The sequence below is a fragment of the Lineus longissimus genome, chromosome 2 (assembly GCF_910592395.1).
Source record: "Lineus longissimus chromosome 2, tnLinLong1.2, whole genome shotgun sequence".
NCBI classification, from domain to species: domain Eukaryota; kingdom Metazoa; phylum Nemertea; class Pilidiophora; order Heteronemertea; family Lineidae; genus Lineus; species Lineus longissimus.
In genome coordinates this window covers 14,625,673-14,650,074 of record NC_088309.1, presented here as the reverse complement: position 1 = coordinate 14,650,074, position 24,402 = coordinate 14,625,673, and the positions used below count along the sequence as shown (strand labels likewise).

General features: G+C 43.5%; 1 protein-coding gene across 2 annotated transcripts in view; it reads left to right on the top strand.

Moving 5' to 3' along the window:
• Positions 1-24,402, top strand: part of LOC135482669 (SKI family transcriptional corepressor 1-like) — a 149,056-nt gene that overhangs the window by 7,036 nt on the left and 117,618 nt on the right. For both annotated transcript variants that reach the window (XR_010446254.1, XM_064762920.1), the window contains exons 2-3: positions 18,590-20,251; positions 20,751-20,793. Coding sequence is in view for 1 of the 2 variants with exons in the window: in XM_064762920.1 (XP_064618990.1) it covers positions 18,590-20,251; positions 20,751-20,793 (1,705 nt within the window). In the remaining variant the exon portion in view is untranslated. The remainder of the gene's footprint in view (positions 1-18,589; positions 20,252-20,750; positions 20,794-24,402) is intronic.

Genomic DNA, 24,402 nt, shown 5'->3' with positions numbered 1-24,402 from the left:
GGGGCGCTGAGTGTCCGAAGTAGTGATGTCATAAGGGGAAACTAGGCCTTATGGTGGAGGGACAAAGGAGATAGTCATGGTTGACCAACACACTTGAATGCCTTTAATGACGGACGAGGGGGAAAAAGTTAGTTCCAATGCAAGCCACCAATTTCGGGAAGCATGTATAGGTACCCATTTACTCCTGTAAGCAGGGTAGTTGGTAAAACCTAAACGCAGATTTGGACGCTGGACGCTGGATGCTTAGTTTTGTATAATTGGATTGCGCCGCCTGGGTTCCACTCACAAGGAACCACGATTCAAGGTTTGTAGCGTCGACCTCAATAACTTGCACTGTAACATGAGACGACCATCCCTTATCGAATTTCCTCAATTATCGTTTAATGCACTGACATCAACGGGACACAGATGCCCCGACGGGGCATCATCGACTTCACGGAACGACGGACTAGACTGAAATGGCTAGGAAGTCAAACTTTCGGGGCGGTTGATGATGCGACCGTACTTATCCAAAGGCGACCTTTACTGATAATAGATTTGCACACGTCTATTTGTTGATGACCATGGCAATGTTATACACATTCTTGCTGGTGGTGTAGTGCTTTGTTGTGGTTATTTGTTCGATTCTGTTGGATTTTTAAAATCCTGTACACGTTGGGTGACCACCAACACATCTATGTGTATCGGAAAAATATGGGTTAAAAAACTATGGATTGGACTTGGAAAGTCTTGACTAGCAGTCATCGCTCTTCACCGCCTGTGTGCTGTCAACATTATATATCCGAGTGGGAATTTGGAGCTGAGAACACGTGCTAATGTTGGTCGTTGGAGAGTGGTCCCTTGGGCAAGGCACATGGCATGCAGAAGGGTCACTAAGTGTGAGGTGTGGGTCCTTTAACAAGACACTTGGCAGAAGGGTCACAATGGTAGAGGTGTGGATCCTTGGGTAAGGCACTTAGCTTGCAGAAGGGTCACCAAGTGTGAGGTGTAGGTCCTTGGGGAAGGCACTTAGCTAGCCAAGAAGCAAGAAGGTATGTTAAAAGTTATAAATGAACGGGAAGGGGGCGAATTGGCAGCCATGTTGGATTTTGGCATTACGTAATCATTTCCCAGGCATAATCGAGTGTGCTATTAAGGGGGTGCGTATCTTCGTTCACCGAGTTCTTGTTCCCTCAATTGTACTTAAGTATCCCTATTTCGCAAACCTTTTATTTTCTTGCCACTCCAAGTGAAAACTCTTGTAGAAATTTTGATCCCCTTTGGAGGGAGATTCTGCCACTTTTTTGGCTCCATGATGCTCCTGTTTCATCAACTTTGAGAACCAATGGGGTACTAGGAAATGTGCCGGGACAGGGCATCAGTTCATTAATTTCAGGCGGTGGAGAGTGATGATTGTCAGTCTAGACTTTCCCAGTCCAATCCTTAGTGTTTCGTGATCCATAGTTTTCCAATACCCAGCGTTCATCAAGGTTACCAGTTCAGGGCAACTGCACTGGGGCATGAACATTTATTCACGGCTGGATTCTTCAGCTCCCCTCTGTGATAAATGTCCTAAGGTCAGCCTCTCCACATACATTGTACCACAGTCATAACACCGGGTTGAAGATTCCCGCGGCCCACCTGGTAATCGATTCCTGCACGTATAATGTTGTAATTTATGGCACTAAAAGTACCAAACTGTTCCAGTCCAGTCCGTTCCGTCAATTCGATAAGGCCCACTGCAGTTTACTGGTGGCATGATTTATTGAATGTAGGTGATGCAATCCAATGCTACAAAACTAGTCCAGCGTCCAATTGCCAAAATCTTCGTCCAGGTATTACTAACTACCGAAAAGCAGTGATCCTCCGAGAAGCGAACCCATGACCTCCTGATTATTAGCCCGGCGCGTGATTGACATTAGTCACATCATCCCCTGGCATTTAGCTATAACTGCTATGCCACTGATATCCCCTTATTGACAATACATATTATATGTGAGTTTAAATTACGCTCGAGCAAGGATCGCGTGATTCCGAACAACGTTCCAGGACGCTGAAAATTATCTAAGACAATTTGTCGTGTCCAGCGTGGTTAATTTTATATTTTAGTACGAAAAAGACTGCGCTCCCAAAGCTGCAGCGGACATTCTCTGATTATTATTTGTGTTTGAATGGTGTGATACTACATGTAGGATTATTTCTTGTATTATAAAGGCATAACATTTAAGGTTGATTACCATGCCAGTAGCATTCAGGTTTTATCACTGGACAGGATTATCTGGTTGGAAATCTGACAAACGTTCAATAAACGAACTGTAGATAACTTGGGATCAAGAGGGGATTGTAGCAGTGTTTTCATCGCATGGGAAAATACTTTAGAAATAACCACGAGCCACGTACTGATAAAGCTCTCTAGAAAAAGTAAGCAATAACGTTGACTTTTAATTAATAATTAATACTCATGTTCATAATATGTAACTTTCAGGGTTAGTTAGATTTCAATGACTTTTGTTTAATCTGGGTGGACAAAAACACTTTAGGCGTCTTGTGTTTAATCTGGAGATGGCCGGGATGCTGTAATGCGGTAAACTCCCACATTTAGAAGTAATATATAAAGCGTAATTCAGTTCACTCTGCCTACATCCATACTTGCCTACACCCATACTTGAATCGGGCCAATGGTGGGTGTTTGAGGTTTTATCCCATGCCCGAGGTCAGTGGAATCCAGGGCTCCAAGTCATGTTTTGTCAGATTCAAACAAAAATATCCTAAATAAACCACAGAAATGTAGCGCAGGTGTAACCCACAAAGTTTGCGAAGTCAAAAAATTACCGGGAAATCCGACCCAAACGGCGGTCAATAAAGCCATAAGTTAAAAATGCCGGAAAAAGTCTGGGTCCCAAGGCTAAGAAATTCACTTTTGATGTGACACCCCTACTGCATTTTTTTTTACGTTTGGGCCATGTCAGTGGGTGACATGTGTTTCAATTACGCAACTACTCCATACTAGTTTTTGTGGTGGAGGGACGGCATAACCTAAACCTTTTTGGGGGGTAGGGAAAACTAAATTGGCTATTGCTCGATCAGCAGTGGAACATTCTATGAGTACATTGGACCACTCGTTATCTTTGTTCTAATGTATGCTACAAAGTGGTATTCATCCGATAGAAATAGCCCATAATATGATGTGGCGCCCATTTTGGTTTTGACGTCACACTTTGACCCTTTCCGGAGCTTAAACTTTCCCAAACCTTTGACATGTAGTTTAGAAGACACACTGTGACGCGAAAACAACATAAAACGTTTGTTATCAATTCTTGGGTCAAGGTGCTATATTGACCCCACTAAGACTGAAAATTCCAATTTCCTGTGATTTTCATATTTGTGACCTTCAAATTACAGGTCACAGGGCACACAATTGAAATACCCCATGCATACTGCTGTTCGGAAAACATCAGGGTGGTCCGAAGTGTCGATTCCGGTTGCTATTTGAGATATAGATGTTGTGGTTGAACAACTTTTAAGCATTTCTTTGTGAAAAGTGCTAGATTTTGGGCGTGACCCATTTTTGGTGACTTTTTGACTTCCGGTTATTTCTAATACTACTTTGTAGCATACATTAAGACGAAGATAATGAGTAGTCAATAGTACTCATAGAATGTTCCACTGCTGAGCTATAGCCAATCTAGTTTCCCCTACCCACAAAATAATAGGTTTCGGTGATGCCGTCCCTCTATCACAAAAACGTGTCTGGAAAAGTTGCGCAATTGAGTTAATATGTCCAAAAACAGTTTTCAACTGTCCAAGTCAACCACTGACATGATCCAAGTGTCAAAAGTACAGCAGGGGTGGCACATCAAAAGTGATTTTTCGCACATTCTTTGACCTTGGGACCCAGACTAAAAGCACATGTGCGAATCTGGACTCTCATTAATGAGACAGTGTTGCAGCCGAAATCGTACAATTTGCCTTCATTTGCACTAACACATGATTTAAAAGACCATAATATTTCCAAGGTCTCACTCGACAGTTTCAAAATCGGCGAAAAGTGTCCATCCCCTAAACGTAGATCGTATACAAACGGTGTGTTCCTTTGAATTGGCCATGTCTATGTCTACAAATCGAGTTAGTTAATTAGGGACACCCTAATCTGGGTGCCAAGAGCTAAGAATAGTAGAAGTAAAACTGGATACCGTCACTGTAGTTTACAACAATGTCCATCGGTCCCTATTGTTGGGCTGTTGTGTTGCTCCACCGACGCGCATTTCTGCCCCTCTAGGCTTCATCAGGGTGGCTGGGGTTGACTTGCACTGTCTTGTTCGAAGTTCACAGTTTGAATGACATCATGACTCATGGGTGGTTTCTCAATGCCGTTGTGACGTTATAGACTTTGTTGCAACTCTGTTGTTGAAACATTCTGTTGTAGTCAAGCAGGTGGGCTGTCCAAATGGCACATATTGAGGAGTACAGGATCAACCGATGATACACACGGACCAGACAATAAAATCAGAATAGTAGAAGTAAAACTGGATACCGTCACTGTAGTTTACAACAATGTCCATCGGCCCCTATTGTTGGGCTGTTGTGTTGCTCCACCGACGCGCGTTTCTGCCCCTCTAGGCTTCGTCAGGGTGGCTGGGGTTGACTTGCACTGTCTTGTTCGAAGTTCACAGTTTGAATGACATCATGACTCATGGGTGGTTTCTCAATGACGTTGTGACGTTATAGACTTTGTTGCAACTCTGTTGTTGAAACATCCTGTTGTAGTCAAGCAGGTGGGCTGTCCAAATGGCACATATTGAGGAGTACAGGATCAACCGATGATACACACGGACCAGACAATAAAATCAGAATAGTAGAAGTAAAACTGGATACCGTCAAGAGCTAAGAACCAAGAGCCAAAGCTCCATTAAAAAAGGCAAGAACCGCCAGGAAAGCCACGAGCCAAAATAAAGGTATAGGCTAATGAATATAATTATTATCTTTGGGAATCCTAAGTCTACAGGCACCCTACTAAAAAATAACTTTATTTTGTTACCGTTTATGACGTTGTCAGATATCCCCGCCGCCTGGATAGCGGTATCATGCCAGGATTTTTATCGTACTAACGTCCAGACTCTTTCACCAACTTCCTCAATTCACTCATTACAGAGACTGGTACTTGGCGGCATTTCACTCGTTATCAACTAGATTCTGGGGCGTCGGCTTCCGGTGACCGGTCAGGTGTTTTTCACAAAGATGGGTTACCTCTAGCCAAGTGAAAAACCAGGAATACCAGAAAGCTCGGTATGGACAGTGCATCCACTGTATGCACTGAACATGTATGGCTCGCCTCGGGGTCACAGATTCGTGTTGCGCCAACATGGACGTCGCGACCAGGGATGACAACACAACGGGTTTCTTGACTTTGCGTTTGATAATAGGAACCCAAGCAAATTCACTCATTCTTCATACTCATTCACACCAGACAGGAAGTGCTCAGAAAACCGCTGGGCAACTTGCTGCCACACACCCAGTAAAACCAAACATTAACCCATTCACACCATTACTCATACTGACACAAATGACAACCATAGTCAGAAAAGACGCGTGTTGGGACAATCAACGAGGCCTCCTCGTCTCTCCGCTGCGTGGCGGATAGGGTCGAGGTTACCTGCACTATAACAGTATCTATCCAGTCTTAAGTCCGTCAGTCTATAAAGGCCAGCATGGCTTCTGTAACAGGCGGTCAACGGCCACTCAGCTTGTTCAGTTCCAGCATAGACTGGGCCAGGTCTTAGATAGTGGGGGTCAAACTGATGTTATATATTTGGATTTTGCTAAAGCTTTCGATTCCGTTCCCCATTGCCTCTTATTACATAAGATTCGTTCCTTGGAATCTGTGGACGTCTTCTGAGTTGGTTAACGTCGTATCTTACAAATAGGAAGCAGAGAGTTGTGATTAATGGCTCGGAGTCATCACTTTTAGATGTACTGTCTGGTGTGCCGCAAGGGTCAATTTTAGGCCCTCTTTTATTCTTATTGTACGTAAATGATATTGCTGAGGTCGTTAGTGACGGTACTGCCATGGATCATTTTGCTGATGATTCCAAAATGTGTAGGGAGATAGAGTCTGTAACCGACTGTCTGCTACTTGAGACCGACCTTGATAAATTGTACGCTTGGAGTAAAGGGTGGGGCATGACATTTAGCCCAAGCAAATGCATGGTCATGAGTGTTACTAGGAAGTTAAATCCGACACACTTCTTTTACAATATCAATGGTTTTGCATTGTCTCGGGTTGATAAATTCAAGGATCTTGGTATTGTCTTTTCTTCGGACCTGTCATGGTCATCTCATGTCAATGGTATTGCAAGCAGTGCAAGTAGAATGTGGGGTATGATCAGGCGTGTATGCGGGCGTACTGCAGACGTTAATTTGAATATCATGTTGTATAAATCACTTGTGCGTAGTCGCCTTGAATATGGTACGGTGGTATTCGACACACATGTGCGACGTGATCTTGAAACTTTAGAGCGTGTCCAGCGGAGGGTGACTCGTCACATTTTAGGCCCTGATATGCCATATGTGGAGCGTCTGCGAGCGTTGTCTCTGCTGCCCCTGTCGTACCGTCGGGAAATCAAGGATCTAGTTTTTATGCACGATTCTTATTATAATGTCCTGGATTTTAATGCACGTTTTTATATAACCCCGGCTGTAAGTGGCGACGGTTTACGACTGGCGCAGCCGAGATTCCACCCGGAGACGTTCGGTGCCTCATACTGGGTGAGGACACCGAAGCTGTGGAACAGCCTCCCGGTCCAATTACATAATTTGAAAAAAATGCATTTTAAATCGTCCCTTAATGTTTATTATTTTGACAGGTTGGATCGTTTGGATGTCGACGACATGTGCACTTTCGTCACTTTCTGCCGTTGTGCAAACTGTCGGCCCACTTAGTGCGCATGTCGCCGGCACCCCGACGACACAATTGTGCAATCAAAGTTGTTTTTAAAAGGCATGTTATTGCTCAAGTTTGTAAGTTCTTGAAATCGGCCAATTAAAGCAAATGGTGAGAGTATCATCCCCTCACCACACTACATTGCGCTTAGGAGTGCCTGTCTGCACTGTTAAAAAAACGGTAATCGTGGCTCTCTTGGCGCTTCGCTCTCACATTAGGGTGTCCAAGTCTCAGTGAGGTAGAGCAAAAGAGATTTGCCTCCTATTAACCAAAGTGCGTTGGGCACAATTATTTCGTGATGCGGCTGGGGCGTGTAGTGACACAGAGCGTGGCACAGGGTGCGTTGTCACGTCAAAACGACACGTGCGTTTTGGGTCATTCCTGATTAAAAGGACGAATAGACAGCTTTGCGCCGCTTTGACACCGGATTTTGTTCCTGAAATTTAAATGTACATTAAATTGCCTGTCACATGGTGGTTAGCATATGTACCAGAAAGTTTTTCGCTCCGAGTATCTGGGGCCCGAACTTGGCAGAACTCGAGACATTTTTGGCCTGATTCTTGGCCTCCTAGTCCGATTTGGGGAATATCAATGGTGGCGCCAACTACTGGTAATAAAAGTAATCAAATGCACTGAAAGCGCCTCCATAAAAATTTGCGGGTATGGGGATCTGGTGTCAGTAGTTTGGTCTCAGCATGCATCTGGTTGATCCCCTGCTGGTCACACCTGGCGCTGGAGTCCGCTGCACACGTACATTTTTGGGTCTTATCCACTCAACGGACGAATAGAGCGCTTTGCACCGGTTTGACCCTGTATTCTTTTTCTAGAATTTAAAAGTACATTGTACAGTCCTACCAGAAAGTAAATTCAGCAGAGAATGGTATATACATGTACTGTCTTTTCATCGACAAACCACCGGTTCCTAATATTCAGGCCAAACCCACCTTATGATGGTACGTAGTAGAGGATCACAATACACGCATGGTTACGACCAATAGCAGTAGACTGTGAACTTGGAAGGCAGGCCTAGGTTTTAGAGGGGCTGCTGTATGTTTCGCAGGTGACCTAATAGGGTTACGTCATTTGTACGGACGAGTGCCGCGGCGGAATAATACGGGGTGTCCCACAAAATACTCCACCGGTTTTTACAGGATGTTTAATTTCAAAATTTGAGTACCTTAAAAAGCGTTAAAAAGGCATATCAAGGCTTGTTTGCTAAGTGTAATGGATGATTGAAAGGAACTTCGAACAACAATGTCTGGTCCATAGTTTGGAATCCGGGAGAATTACCTTAGCATTTTAGTTGGGACAACACGTAGGCCTAAAAGGGCAAAAACTATTGAGTAATCAGTGAGGTTTCAGGCGTATATAAAGTTTGGGTACTGTCGGAAACCTCTTCTTGCCTTGCCTACAACTTGTAGAAATATGGATGAGCCACTGCCTAAAAGAAAGCGTAGTTATTCCGTGTCGGAGAAGCTGCGATACCTGCGATATTTTGAGGTTGCCATTGGAAATGGCACTGTGCAAACGATGACAGAATTTGCCAACCACCACAACATACCTTTTGAGACGTTTCGCAGGTGGAACCGTCATGACCTGGAATTGAAGGAGGAGCAGAACCGGGGCAAAGACCGAAAGGTGAAGCAGAGGATGATTGGTTACTGGCCTGAGGTCGATGACCAACTAGAAATTTGGTTCCGGGATGTTCGGCAAAGACGTCTACCTGTTGTGATCCAGGATGTCCAGGAGAAGGCCGTGCAACTATTCCAGACCTGGTGGGAAGCCCTCCCAGAAGAGCGCCGACAACTCGCCACAGAGGCAAAACCACTAATGCATGATTTCCATGCATCCAACGGCTGCCGAACTTTTTATGAAGAGGAAGGACATCAGCCTGCGAAAGGTCATGAAGAACACTACCACCATTCCAGAAAACGCCGTTGTCCTGGTTCGAAACTTTCGCGATCAAATAACCAACACCATCGAAAATTTTGGTATACGAATGCGCCTGTTTTTCAACATGGCCCAGACTTTCCTCCTTTTTGACCTCCGCCTAATGTACACCCTCAATGAGAAAGGTGCCAAGGCTGTTGATGTACGAACCTCCAGGAAGAATGCAAAGCTGGGATGTTCTGTTACACTTTGCGTGGCGGCGAATGGCGATAAGATGCGAGCCCACATCACCTTTCCGAGAAGAGGATTTGTTCGCGCGCTTCGAGCTCTGGAAGAGGCCGAGTTGCCCGAAAACGTTGTGGTCACATCGTCCGCCACGGGATGGGTCAGACAGGAGACGAGTCACCATTGGCTTGACGAAATCTTCATCCCATACGTCCATGAGGCCCATGCTGAACATTCCATACTTTTGGTGGATCAGTTCAGAGTACATCGAACGGAGAACTTCAGGAATCGTCTCACTGCAGAAGGGGGCAGACTCCACTTTGTACCGGCCGGATGCACATCTTTGGCACAACCCCTGGATGTGGCTGTCATGAGATCCTTCAAATGTCATGCCAAACAAGCATGGAAGTCATGGAAGACCGAAAACACCAACGAAGCAGGCCAGTGTGATCCAATTGGACTCAGAGATGTTGTCAACATCGTCAGCCGTGCCTTGGAAGCGATCACCCAGAGGTCGTCGAGCATGGATTTGAGAAAGCGTTACACCCACAGAACATAGACGCAGGTCCACACCCAGTTCCAGATGACGACGATGACGACGAACAGGGGGTAGAATTCCTCAATCTGCCTGATGAGTTTGAGCCTGAGATAGCAGGGCAGTAAGCAATCGGGTCAACAGAGAAAATCGACAACCGGACCAGAATAAAAATCCAAAATAATGAATAAAAAATAAAACAGAAATGAGAAATAAAAAATAAAAACAATGAATAAGGGCAAAAAAAGATGAATAAAGATTGGATGAAAGCCAATCTGAATAAACCTGAATGCATGAAGCATCGCTGTCTTGAAGCGATGCTGGTATAGCCCCCAAAAGGCCTGTGATGCCCACTCAAACGCGTTTTATGTGTGAAAGGGTTAACGTTGATCTATCAAACAGACCCAAACCGCAAAATCGCACTGAAACCGCAAACTCAGACCGCAAACCACAATAAACGCGAGCGCTTTGCATATCCTATGTGTCTCGTTAGGCCAATCTGTCATTCTACTAGTAATACACCTATTTCATTCAACTTTCGACCAATGAGTGAAATGGTATTGTGCCCTGTGCTCGCGGTAGGCGTATGCATTAAGCCTAATGAACCGGTCTTACATCGATGAAAAGACAGAACATTGTATTTTGGGTCATGTATCTGTTATATTTGGTTCCAGTTAATCCTGTCTATTCATTATGTAACAGTCAAATTTATAAACGACCAAGGGCAAAAAAAATTATATTTTTTCTTTTCTTTTTTTCACAATGTATGTGAACTATGCTGCAAAAAATTTGTTTCTTAGCTTTGATTAGGAAATTCCGGCTCAATTCTTCATTTTGAAGATCAATTTTAGATCGCTACAGGCAGCTGGTTTTTTTTCAGACAGCAGGTGACCTTTGGGAACCCCTCATGGTCAGCAATGCAGTCAGTCAGAGTCTATATGAATGGGGCCATTCAACACAATTGCAAAGTCATGATTTGATTTATTACAATTATGAGCAGTGGGATTTTCAGGGGCCGTCTGTTGCAGTTTAACCTTAACTGGTTACCAAACAAACCTAACATGCCAATGATTCAACCGGATTTAAGTTTTGGAAAGACACATGAAATAAGGATAGCGATTTTCGGACCTTTTTAAAAATTTTGTTACATAATGAAAGGTTGGAATTAGAGCACCCAAATACATCAGATATGTGACCAACTAAATATACTATACTCTGCTAAAAAATGCATGCAATTATCTTCTTTTATCCCTGTGATATCGAAAACAAAACGGTGGACATTTACTTTCTGGTAGGACTGTACATTAAATTGCCTATCTCATTGTAATGAGCTTATGGACCAGAAGATTTTTCCCTTCGAGTATGGGGCGCGAACTTTGCAAAATTCTTGAATATATTTGCCTGATTTTTGATAGCGTAATACAATTAGGCCTGCATGGTGGCGCTGAGGCGGCCGCTGCCGGGGGCCCAATTCCAAACGATTTTATTTTTGTAATCCTTGACCAGAATTTCGGAATGGCAGGATCTTCGGCTAGGAATAAGTTTCTAGTGTTTTAACGACGCAAAACAATTTCTAACAGTTGGTTTTTCATATGAGTTGTCTGTTTCCGTCATAAATTACACTAATTTGATTGTTAGGATGGACAAGCAGATTTGATTCAATAAAAAATCGACGACCAACTTATGTTACATATCAAATACATTTTCCCTACGTATAGGCTCCCGCCAGGTGGTCAGTGTGTAACCACTATTGGCCTGTTCTCGGCAACTCTCTGTAATGTAATCAGGAGAGTTGTTAAGTCACTCTAGATTTTTGAACGTTTGCTGAATCTGGTTGGTATCAAATGTGGCACCACCTGGTATCGAAACTAAGTTAATGCACTGAAAGTGGCTTAGAAAGGTTCCTTAAGACTCTACCTCCATAAAGGGTTTAGGTATCTTGTGCCAGTAGTTTGGTCTCAGCATGCATCTGGGTCATGCCGGGTGTGTCACACGAGGCACTGGTTTGACGTCACGTCTGCTGGATTTAATGGAACTGTGGAGTGAGACCAATGACAGAGCGCATTCAAGAAGGAAGTGCTATTTACCCGTCGTTTGGTTTGGTTCGGATGTTTCCGGTGATTTCCGAAGCCATGACCAATGAAAGTGTTTGTTTTCATAGATTAAGCACCTGGCCTAGAAATAACGTGTTTGCGAAAATGTCGTTATTGAAGCGAGAACACGTAGCAGGTTGCTTCACCTGTGCCTAATCAATACTTAATTCAGATCCCGGATAATAAGACAATTGAAGTTGCTTGCCCAAAAATGCAGTAATTAAGAGATAATAAATCTATTATAGGCCAGTATTTGCACACCGCATCCCCCCCCCCCCCACTTCCAACCACCCACCCCTAGCACGGGCCCAAAGAGGCGGGTTAACTTTACTCTCTTATTCATCATCATTATCATCATCATCATCGGTACACATCTTGCGCAGTTCAAATCATTCCCTCCGAAAAACTTCTCGCCGAGCAGCCTGGTTTGTATCAGCACCGGTGGTAAGCGCTTCTCGGTTCCGAAGTTGCATTATCATAATGAGCCAAACCAAACGATGGGTAAATATACTTTCCCCATTCAAGAACATGTATTTTCCAAGCGTCGTCAATGGTAACCATCGTTGACAAGTCGAACTCGATTTACTGACTCTGCCGCTGTTGGTCCCCCGGTCGCCTTTCAACAATGGGAGCAACCGACGGCCAACAGTGGTCATAACGGGATGTACTAAGGTTGGATACGCATGCGCGCAATATCATTGCGCGTTCTGCTTTTTCAAAGGGAGGTCGAGGGATCATTTTAGCGCGGGATAGTTTTTTTCGTACAATTTTACCAGAATACGATCTATCATGAAACTAAAAACAAAACAGAGAGAGGTTTTTCATTGCCTGAGCGACGCCGAGGAAGGTCACATGCCTGAGAAAAAAGACTCATGTGAGAAACCTGCATAGGGAGTTTTGGCAAATCCCCCAAAACGCCAACGTGAACGCCTGTCTCATTGTTTGACCTCCAGATAACGATGCCGAACAGTGCGATAACCGTTCACGATGACGTTTCGGGAGATTTGCGAAAAATCCCTAGTAGTAGTTCGAAGTGTGGCAAAATGGCGCCTCTTCGTGCCTGATCAGTCTTGCTTTCTCATGATTACGGATCACAGCAACATTGAGCACCAGTGACTGCGCCATTCATTGTTAAAATTAATATCTTTATTAAATACACTTCACAGTGTTATCCTTCAAATGTCTTTTTAACCGAAACATAACAAGAAGGCTATTTAATCCGTGTTACGAGCAGCGGACAGTGTGTCGTAGATCAAACTGTTGCAGAGGCACTAGGCGAATTTCAGCGGGTGTGTACAAAATGAGACCTAGTGTCGAGGACAGGGAGAGTGGAAGACGTCAATTTGCTTTGCGCGAAAAATATCGTTATAAAAAACAATGCGTCAGTAACGTCTCGCGGAAAGGTAAAGTAAGAAAAATCTATACGTCACCTAATACGGTTGCGTCGGAATAGGTTTAGTCTTTTTTAACACGCAATCAATCATAAATCGCCAGTTGTGCTTCGAAAACTTTGTTGGCTACACATGCGCCACATTTCGCTGGTTTTGTACGCTATTTTCGTTTGAATCCGACAAAACTTGACTTTGTGCCTTGAATTTCACCAGAGTCTTTCCATAGATTTTTATACTGAAAGACTCTGATTTCACTGACCTCGCGGGCATGGGATAAATGTATTTATTTTCTCTCCAGATGATAATAACTGACAAAAATGTTAGGTTCTAAACGTTGGAACGTTCCAAAACCATGAAACCACCCATGAAACCAGCCTAAATAAACATCACAATTAATGATTTTTGATTTACTGGCATGTCTTTTTACCGTTTATAGCTATTTCTTGATTATGATCTTGGCTCTGGATACACTTTTATCCTTGTTTATTTACCCCGCTATGCCGGCGGTATTCCACATTTCTTTCTCCCATGCTGTTCGCTGAAAACTCTTCTGAGAACCAGTCTTAACCTCGGCTGCAGTAGATTGACTACCAATCATCCCACTACGATTGATGAGCCTTGGAACAGCCTCCCTGCTATTGTTTGGGGTTGAGAAATTAGGCTCACGCTTTGGTCGGGAACAATAGACAATCTTGAGGGAAGATAAAATATAAACCGAATCGGGATCAAGGGCTCTAGAAACCTAATGGAGAAACTACCGAAGAAAATAGACTTGCACTCCCCAACACTTATGAGAAATATCTTTACTATAAAGGCTTTCAGCTTATATTTGTTTTGTTATGTAAAGACAAGACTGACGACCAGGGTCAGCGATGTAAAGTTTAAAGCACTGCGTGCAAACGAGCGATTTTAGTCCCTACGACCTGCGGTTGAAATCGCTGCCATTTGCCGTTGCGACAGAGTATCTCTCGCCTCAGGTTAAAACAGATAGTCGTTGTGTGATATTGATCGTTGCCGCTGCCGCCACCAAATATTGTCCTTGTGACGGATTAGTTTTAAAAAAAACTCTAACTTGGATTCCCTCAATTTTTGAATGAAATTGCCACTTTTCAACCCCTACCTGGCAGTCGCAGTTTTTGGAGAATTGTAATGATAAGGGTCTCAAAATAACGCTAATGCTCTCCCCTTACAGCCGAAGTTAGATATTTATTAAGAAATTCTATCACCAGAAGATATTATATGCACATCTGTTTTTGGCCAAAACTACCTGTCATGAGTGAGTGTGATGGTCATGAGGAGTACAAATTGCCAAAATATTCCAATAGAGCGCGCATAGATTGATTTGCATATATACCACTTAACTAACACACATAACTCCTCCCACCAACTTGCTGTGAGATTGCTGGTAGGCCTAATTAGCTATAGATGTGGCATAAAGCTTTGCAAACCATCGATGAATGGAAAAGTCATGTAATATGAATAACATGTCATTTCACCAAGCTCTTAAGCCCGTAGCAAGTGGTCGCGATCAGGGGGCGGTGTTTAGGCTTGCTGGACAACTCCTTGGAAAATCCAAAGATGTTGTGCTCCCCACTCATACCAGCGAAAGGTCATTGGCTAATAGGTTCAATGATTTTTACCTGAACAAATTGAGCGCATCTGTTCGAGCCTTCGGGATTCCCATTCTCCATCCAGCCTGCCTGACCCCATTGTCAGCGATGTTGCATTTTCTGGTACAAAGTTTACAAGTTTCTCCGCAGTGTCAGAGGTGGAGGTGAAGAAAGTTATCCTTAAATCGGCAAGCAAGTCATGTGATCTCGACCACATACCATCATGGTTGTTAAAATCCTGTATAAATGAATTATTACCATCCATAACATCAATCGTAAATTCCTCCTTTGCCAACTCTGATGTTCCAACGGACTTAAAAACGGCACACATTCGGCCACTCTTAAAGAAGCCAGGGTTGGAAAAGGAAGAATTGAAAAATTACAGACCTGTCTCCAACCTTCCATTTGTTTCCAAAGTGTTGGAGAAAGTAGTTGCATCACAGCTGAGCGACCATCTCAACACTCATTGTCTTCATGACCCATTGCAGTCTGCGTATAGGCCCTACCATTCCACGGAGACTGCACCTATCAAATTTCAATCAGATGTGATGGATGGGTTAGACAAAAGTGATGTGGTTCTTCTATTGATGTTAGATATGTCATCAGCTTTTGATACCATTGAGCATACCATCTTGCTGAAGCGGTTGGAGTATTCTTTTGGTATAGAATGTGCGGCCCTTGCATGGTTTCGGTCCTACTTGACTGAGCGGGTCCAGTCGGTTCGAATTGGCGATAATGTGTCTGACCAGCGGTCCATTAAGTATGGCGTCCCTGAGGGATCAGTTTTAGGGCCAAAGATGTACTGCATGTATACCAAACCTATCGGCGACATTGTGCGAAAGTTCAACCTGAGATACCACCTTTACGCAGACGATGCCCAAGACTACGTAGTTGTCAGAGTGAAGGATATATCGTCTGCTATCCAGGCCATCGAATCATGCGTCCGAGAGTTAAAGCCGTGGCTAATCGCAAATGGTCTATCTCAGAATGACGTCAAGACTGACTTTGCCATCTTCTTTCCCAAACACCTTGAAAGTATTGTTAAAGAGCTGAACCTTGACATAACAATTGGAAACTGCAGTGTAAAACCATCATCCTGTGTAAAAAACCTAGGTGTTTTTCTGAATTCGGGTCTCACCATGGAAAAGCATGTAAACAATGTGTCAAGAGTCTGTCACTTTCATATGCGTAATATCAGTCGCATTAAGCCATTCCTCACAGATGCAGCATGCAAGTCTCTTGTCCAGGCTACTGTCATCTCCAGACTGGACTATGCCAACAGCCTCCTGTATGGTATAGCTGACAGTCATTTGAAAAGACTCCAAAACGTGCAGAACACAGCGGCCCGACTTGTAACCGGTGCAAAGAAGCGTGATCACATTACACCAGTTCTTCAGGGGTTGCACTGGTTACCTGGCCGAGGTTTTAAATGGCTTAGCACCAGAGTATTTCGATGATCTTATGGTAAAGCATGTGCCAAACCGGCAGTTGCGTTCCGCGGACCAGGGCCTCTTGTCTGTGCCAAGGACTCGCACTAAAAGATACGGCTCGAGGTAATTGGGACAAGTTGCTTCTGGTCTGTGGAATGCACTGCCGGCAACGATCAGAGGGTCACCAAGTGTTCAATCTTTTAAGGGTCGTTTAAAGACACATCTTTTTAGACAACATTATTGTATTTCTTAACTTCCGGAGCTGTGTTTTTATATTTCGTATGTCATGTCTGTGATGAATGAATGTTTTAAATGTAAAGCGCCTTAGAGCATTGCTTTTATGAATAGGGCGCTGTAGAAATGTTTTATAATAATAATAATAATAATAGTAGCACACTAGCCGCCAACTTCGGCGTTCACAGGCGTTTTTTGCCGCAAGAGTCCTGAACGGCTGAAAAATCCCTAGTCTGCTACGAACGGCGTCGGCGAACGCGACTTGCCGCCACTTGCCGCAACTAAACGCCAAATATCTAACATGTTTGATTTTTGACGCGTGTCGCCGCGTTTGAACGCAAGAAGAAGCCAGGGCCCTGTTGTTCAAAAGCACAAGAGTCACGTTATCCCTAACGGTTACGTTAAGTATCCTTAAGGACGTTATCTTCTTCAGTTAAACCCAGTAAAATGTTCACGTTAAGGCTTAATGGCGCCGTTAAAGCTAACATGGTTTTGAACAACTCAGCCCAGGTGTGCTACGGATTGCCGCCTGAATTGGCGTCGGCGGCGAGGCTATGGCCAATCAGTATGCGTCTTGATGTCACATGATTTAAAAAATGGCAGCCTAAAGTGGCGGAAAAGACGCTACTGGACGCCGATTCTGAGCAGGTGTGCTCTGACCGGGATCCACTGGCCGCCAACTTCGGCGTCGAGAGGCGTCAGCTGAACGCTTCTTGTCGCCAAAGTTGGCGGCTGGTGTGCTGCGGGCTTTATATCGCTGTTCGTGGCCGTGTTGGCTGTTAAGTCACCATAATTTAGGATTATCTAATAAAATTCATGGAAAGGCAACAGATTTGTCATATGCTTTAACATACAAATGTGTAGGCCTATGCCCATGTCTGTACATTGGCCTTCAGTGCAAGGTGGGTCCAGAACTGCTTCCTTTCAAAACCTCATGATTAAGCCCTTCAAAAAAATTAAAAAGCTGCAAATAAAATCACCTATCTACATGTAGGTGATTTTTTTTCTGCAAAATGCCAGCTTGTCCTAGCAATGACCCTTATTCACGCATTGATAAGGTTTTGGGCAGAGAAAAGCCAACAGGTTTGCTTATTCCTTGCACCGAAATATTCTTTTGTTTCTCATAATTAGGAAGATTTGTCAACCTGAAAGACTGTTTCATTTATTTAATATTTGTTACTGATCCCAAATATATCTTTGATAAGTTAGCAAGCAGCATTCTTTATTCTGTTTCATATTTTGGGTTTCAATACAACAGGAAGGAATGTTCTGTCACTGTTCCAACCAAAATCACATTTAAATGATTACCTGGTCTGAAATGATTACGGGATGACAGATACTTCACGGTCATGATTAATCATAAACGGACTAAGAAGTAAATGCCATTGGGTAGAAGAGAGCCAATGCAGCTCAGTGGTATAAGAATCGTCTGAATCGGTAGACTGGTGCCTGTTACAGCTGCCGAAAGAAAGGCTATATTTCTAAGTTTTTTTGGAACTAATCCGTCTTTGTCCTTGTACGTGCTATGACCACCGCAAAGCGAGCGATTTTCGTCGCATCCGTTTTGACTCGCAGATAGCAGCGATTGAAATTTTTCGTTTGCGAGCTGACTATCGCATCGAACTGACAACTTCTTCCAATGAAAATATCGCAATGTCTTGACCGACTTATATCAATTGTGTTTGTTATCTTTCTTTAAAATACATCTAATAATAATAAGACTCCCGCCCTTGCCGACAAAATCGAAAAAAACCAAACTCTACCGACTCGTCTGAACACACCTTTAGTCTTTAGAGAGCCAAGTCAGACGTGAAGTCGGCACCAGCTCCTATTGAGACAGGAGCAAAGACGTGAGTGTGGGAAAGAATATCCAACAATGGATTAAAAAACACAGTTTAAAACACTGTTTTCTTGTATCGCATTTATGGTAAGGGGTCATTCAGGTTAATTATTTTCAAATCCTTTTTTGTGTGGCAAAACTTTGACGATGAAAAGATGCTGTTCTGTTTGATAATACTCCTAGTTATAAATTCAAAGAACTAGATGCAAAGATCCACAAGGATCAGGAAGCTGCGGTTTATGGTGACGATGATGATCGGTTAGAACAGACGAGACCATTTTATTCGCCAGTTTGTATTCAATACAGATAATGATGACAACGATTATGAATGGTTTACCTACTTTTTTGTAACCAAGACATTGAACTGACCTGAATTTGCAATGTAATATTACTACAAAATCTCGGTTCTCTTTTATTTTAAGGAAATGGACCTGCCAGGCGAAAAGGCTGAGGCAGACGTGAAGTCGGCACCAGATCCCATTAAGCTGACCCCAGAGCAAAGACGCGAGAGAGAAGAATATCCAACAATGAAGAATGGCGTTCGTCAAAACACTGTTGGGAGGGTGTTATTACACGGCGTACAGATCATTTCCTTGGTCATCGACAACGTCGAGCGGCTGTGCTTGGCGCAGATATCTACCACCCTATTGAAACAATATAGTTATAATGAGATTCATAACCGGAGGGTTGCCTTGGGCATAACGTGTGTTCAGTGTACCCCCGTACAGCTGGAGATCCTCCGACGAGCCGGGGCTATGCCTATCTCATCACGAAGATGCGGCATGATTACAAAGAGGGAAGCCGAACGTCTGGTAAAGTCCTTCCTGGAGGATATTACGCCACCTAAACTACCAGAAGACTTCGCTTTTACTGTGGAGCATAATTGCGGTTGGGGTTGTGATGGGAAGTTCGTGCCCTCACGGTACAACAGCTCCAGAGCTAAGTGCATTAAATGCAACTACTGCAACATGTTCTTCTCGCCAAATAAGTTCATATTTCACTACCACCGGACCCCTGAATCAAAATATAGCCACCCAGACGCGGCTAATTTCAATTCGTGGCGAAGACACCTGACACTCAAGGCTGAACATGAGAATGACGACAACCTTCAGCACGTTTGGGAAGATGTCAAGGCCATGTTTAATGGCGGAAGTAGAAAACGGGTCCTGAGCAGCTTTACGAGTAAATCTGAGCGCAGTAGGTCCTCCCACGGTGTTGACACCCAATATCAGAAGAAACAAAAGGTCTCACACAGTCCCACAAGACCCAACTCGCAGCCAGTCCTAAACGCTGGGCAATTCGGGTACCCTGTGTATCAGACACAGAGCGCTAGCTACCCAATGAAGTGTATATCTCCACACCCAACCTATCTAACCTATCCTTATAATAAGCCTCTGTCAACAGCGGAAGTCAAGGGTAATGTGGCTTCGTGGCCTACTACGACAGAGGCACCGTATACGTCATATGATCTATTCTGGAGCAAGCATCTCCAAACCCCAAGCGAGCAGGAGAAATTTCTATATGGCGTGCAAAGAGGGCTTCAGGAACAGCAAAAGGACCCAGTCTCTCAACGTTCTCCAGAACGACACTACATTCCCCTTGACTGCAGAAAAACGAGTCTCTTCACTAACGAAAATACAGAATCTCGCATGCATCCCTATATTTCAGCTTTTAAACCCGTTGGTAAAAAGGCTTCATCACCAATCGTCAATTCAAAAAGTCCGGCGAGCGATTTGGACAACGCCGGCAGTATCACGCAAAGTGAGACTAGTGAATGCAATGACGTTGACAATGAGAATTTTGAAATCGACATTATGGATGATTCACCATCCGAGGAAACACAAAATAATAATCGTGAACGATTAAAAAATATTGAATGCGACATGTACCGAGATAAGACTCCTGGTTCTGATTTTCCGTACGAGCAAGATGAGAAAAATAGTAGGGACAGTCCATTGCCGGAAGTTGTAAGTTGTCATGGGGTGGATATATCACATCCCGCAACCAATGAGGGTGATGCCATGGTGATAGTTACAACGCCGCAAGACGATGCTAGTTGCCAGAAGTACAAAATGATAGAAAAGGTACATGCACATACAATTGTAGTATGATCAATTAAGAGCCAAAGAATTTCCGATCATTGCATCGAGTGACACTTTTAATGAGATGCACGGAAGGCTCGATAAAATGCCTTTGATTGGTAACGTATCGCTGATCACATTTCTTGTGTCTCATTCCTCGGCATGAAGATATTTTCTTCAATTAATGTGACTAACAAAGTTGATGGCCCGCAATCTATCCACGAAACCTCCTATAAAAACAAATAGCTCAAAACGAAACCTCGTCATCATTTCGCTCTGTGGCGTTTAGAAAACCCCGGATCAAGTCTCTAACGATTCGTGAGTGTATGGCCACGTTTAATTATTTCTATTTAATTACAAGCGAATCCATTAGTATCTGGACGTCCGGGACCAGAATTCTTAAGCCGAGCGCGTACAGAGGCGGATTTCATAGTGTTATTGGCGACACTGGTCCATTGATTAAATCTTCCAATTACTTTAATTTGATCTAATTGTATTTCAGGAAATTACCGAAGTTGAAGACGTTCGTGAGACGGACAACTCAGGTTAGCCATCAATCATTTTAATTAGTCGACGATTATCCTGATATTTTATCTTCTTTTGCAAGACGCCATTTGGTGTTTGTCGGGGTTTGGTTTCCTTTAATATTAATACGACTTCATGCAACGCCATCGATTGCAAAGTGGGATCAATGTCAAAGCCCGACGTGTATTATAGGAGGTCCGATGTTCGACTGGGTTCGTCGTATTTGAACAATAGTAACAGGCGAAAAGGAACAAAATATATTGCACGTGATTGGTCAGTGTGTTTTAATGATTTTTTTTAAAACGGGGAGGGCGATGATTCTACAGAGACAATATTGAAGATCTGTTTTTTACCCTACTCGCCATTGACAACCTCCAATAATGTTCTCGAAGCTAGATCAATTGTAGTAACTCGTTTCAATTTCCATCAGATAGAAACATGGTGCCTCTGAATGGGATAAGCATGTTTTAAAAAGTTTCCTATTGATATGTTATAGAAATGATATTCTACATTGGTTTCTACAGAAATCAAGGCAAACCAAGGCAAATCAAGGCAAGATACATAAAAAAGTCATTTCTGACCACACTGTCACTCAAAAACAAATAAAAACATGTTTATCACACTCAGAGGTACCATGTTTCTATCTATTGGTAATACATTTATAGAGTCTAAATCCAACCGTTCAAGATTTACGTGTACATTGATGCTTGTGCTCCTGTACAGATCTCCCATTCGTGGTCCAATGATGAAGCAATTAACAAAAATTCAAACCCCTCTATCTCCTGCACCCACCACTGGAAAAACTTAAGAATTGGGTTTCTATGGTCAGGTGGGCCAGTCTGGGTAGGCGTGCTATATCCCACAACACATTCAAATCATTTGTAGCTTGCATGTTTAAAAAAGTCGCTCAGCTCCCGGACTAAAACGATTTAAGAGAGACAAGCCGTTGGCTTCGAGGGTCGCAGCTAGTGAGGCTGATGATGGCTGAGGAGAGATAAAAGGGGTTAAACACGGACTAAAACTCACAGAGGCAAAAAATCCCATCACGAGGTTGAAACTGGGGAAGGGAAATCCCCAACAATGCTATGCACAGCGTGTTAGAACTTATCGTCGTACGAAAAAAAATCATGCTCTAGATTCTGCCCTAGTTTACTGTAGACTACCAAGGCTCATACACGGTCACAATTTATACTGTAATAAAAAGGAAAATGTCAAAAAGCCTCTAAGATTTCCAATAGAAATACTTCATTTTCTCTCAAACTGAATCATTCGCATCAACACTAGACAAATCAATATCAGATCAGTCCGTGTATAATTCATTAGCTGATTTAGACATGTAGACCTCCTCCACAAAAGTGCAAAACGAAACGGCTAGGCTATGCGTCAATTAGAAAGGATGATGTGGCAATAATTCGGCCTGAATAAGACTTACGGTCTGAACTTGTGACGCAGTGTATGACGTAGGATTTTTAAACACCTGAATCTCAGGGTGCCAATATCCAAGATGGCAGCAATTGATCAATCCCAGTGTGAATTTTTTAATTTTGGCACTGTGTGAGTTCGCCCAGAAATTACTCTACACATATGACGTCACCATAGTGCTTTGAGCTGGGTTTTGTACGTGCACGCGGAGATCCGAGTTCACGTCGACCCGCACTCTCTCGGTCTTCGGTCCTACGCTCACTTTATATGCACTCGGTTTGATTATCCACGCACTGATCCAGTGTGAATAGTGCGTTGCTTGTAACTTGGATTGAATAGCCTTCTTGTTATGTTTCGATAAAAAAACATTTTAGGGATGTCGTGATTGGTTTTTTCATAAAACTGTGAAGTGCAGTTGTGTCAAACAGATTCGGGATAAAGATATAAATTTCAACAATGAATGGCGCAGTCACGGGCGCTCAGTGTTGCTGTGATCCGTGATCAGGTGACAGCACGACTGATCACGCACGAAGAAGCGCCATATTCGCCACACTTCCAACAGGATTTGTGTATTTATGCAGTATACAAAGTGTAAAGACGTCAACCTAGCACGTGACTCAAACATAACCTCCATTCTGTTCTTGGAAGCGCTAGATGGGAAGGTAGGGGCGTAAGCAGCTGGGAGACCCTGACAGAATGTAGTTCCAGTCGTTTGGTTCAGGGGTGTATTCTAAATCCCGGAAAAAAACACCCACCCGCCCCGCCCGAATTTTCGATCCTGGCGGGGGTGTTCGGCTTCATGAGCACGATCCTCGTCACAGCTTTTCATCCCCATATCTTATATACTAACAGAACGTGTGCGTGAAGTGTAACACTTTTGATACATACTGTTTCTCGCATAAATCTATTTTCTCAGGCATGTGACCTTCCTCGGTGTCTCTCAGGCAATGAAGGCCTCTTTTTGTTTAGTTTTTACTTCATGAATGGATCGGATTCTGGCAAAATTGGACGTTTCGCGCTGAAACGACCCTTCGTCCTCCATTTAGAAAAACTAGAACGCGCAGTGATATTGCGCGCATGCGCATCCAACCTTAGATACGTCCCATTATAACCACTATTGGTCGTCGATTGTTCCCATTGTTGAAAGGTGGCTAGGGAACCAACTGCGGCAAAGTCAATTACTCGAGTGCGACTTGGCAACGATGATTACCATTGACGACGCTTGGAGAATGGTCACTTCGGTATTAAGACGCAATCGTCGCGCCATCAGCTTGACGTCGGAAAAATCTATATCAAAAATAAGACGCCACAGTGTAGATCCATGGCTCCAGGAAGCGCCTTACTATATTATTCTAGTGCATCGTTCCACGTGGAAAGGATGAACGCATAGAGAGCTAAACTCGGGTCAAATCGGAGTCAACATCGGAAAGGCGTGCTAAATCAGTCAGAGCTTCAATTTTCCTTTTTTTGTGCAATTTGTTTATGCAAACTACTTATTTAGAATAGGAGGTGACTGGGCAGCCCACAGCTGGGTACTATTGCCCTTGATAATACCAATGGTTAATTAGAGTAATGTTTTATGGCTTAGGTACAAAAGGTGCAATACCTTTAGCACTATACTGCATTCTTCGATTTACCTGTCCTACTACCGAACATGGCAAAATAATGACAAAGTCCGAGGTAGGCTTATTTCGATGGGGGAGAGCTCAAGTCATCGAAGGGCCTAAGTTACATCAAAAAACGTAATATAAGTTGGACCGTGTGGTGTAGTAGGCTTACGCCTAAAGTGTAGGTTGTGGTTTGTGGTTCGATTTGTCATGATGAGGTTAATTTGGATTAACTTTTTGCTTTGCATTTTGGATTTATGTGGTGATTTCGATGGACAATGATGGCGCTGGGGCGGACGATGAGCAGGCAGGATAGGAAAGGGGCATCATCATGGTTACAACTTAATTCAGCGGTTGGACTACGTTGACACTTTCAGGCTGCACCATGTGATAGGCAGCGACCATGCCCGGTCTATGCGTTCATTTGCGAACCATTTTCGGATCCACTCACGGACTTTCTTTAGATGGGTAGATGAATACGAGGAAATGACAGAAAGGCGTGATCGATGCACAGATGATGAGAGAATGAGATACATAAAGACGTCTCAGCTGTATTACTCTGTGTGCACCTCGCTTAAGAGAACCACTCATTCTGATGCG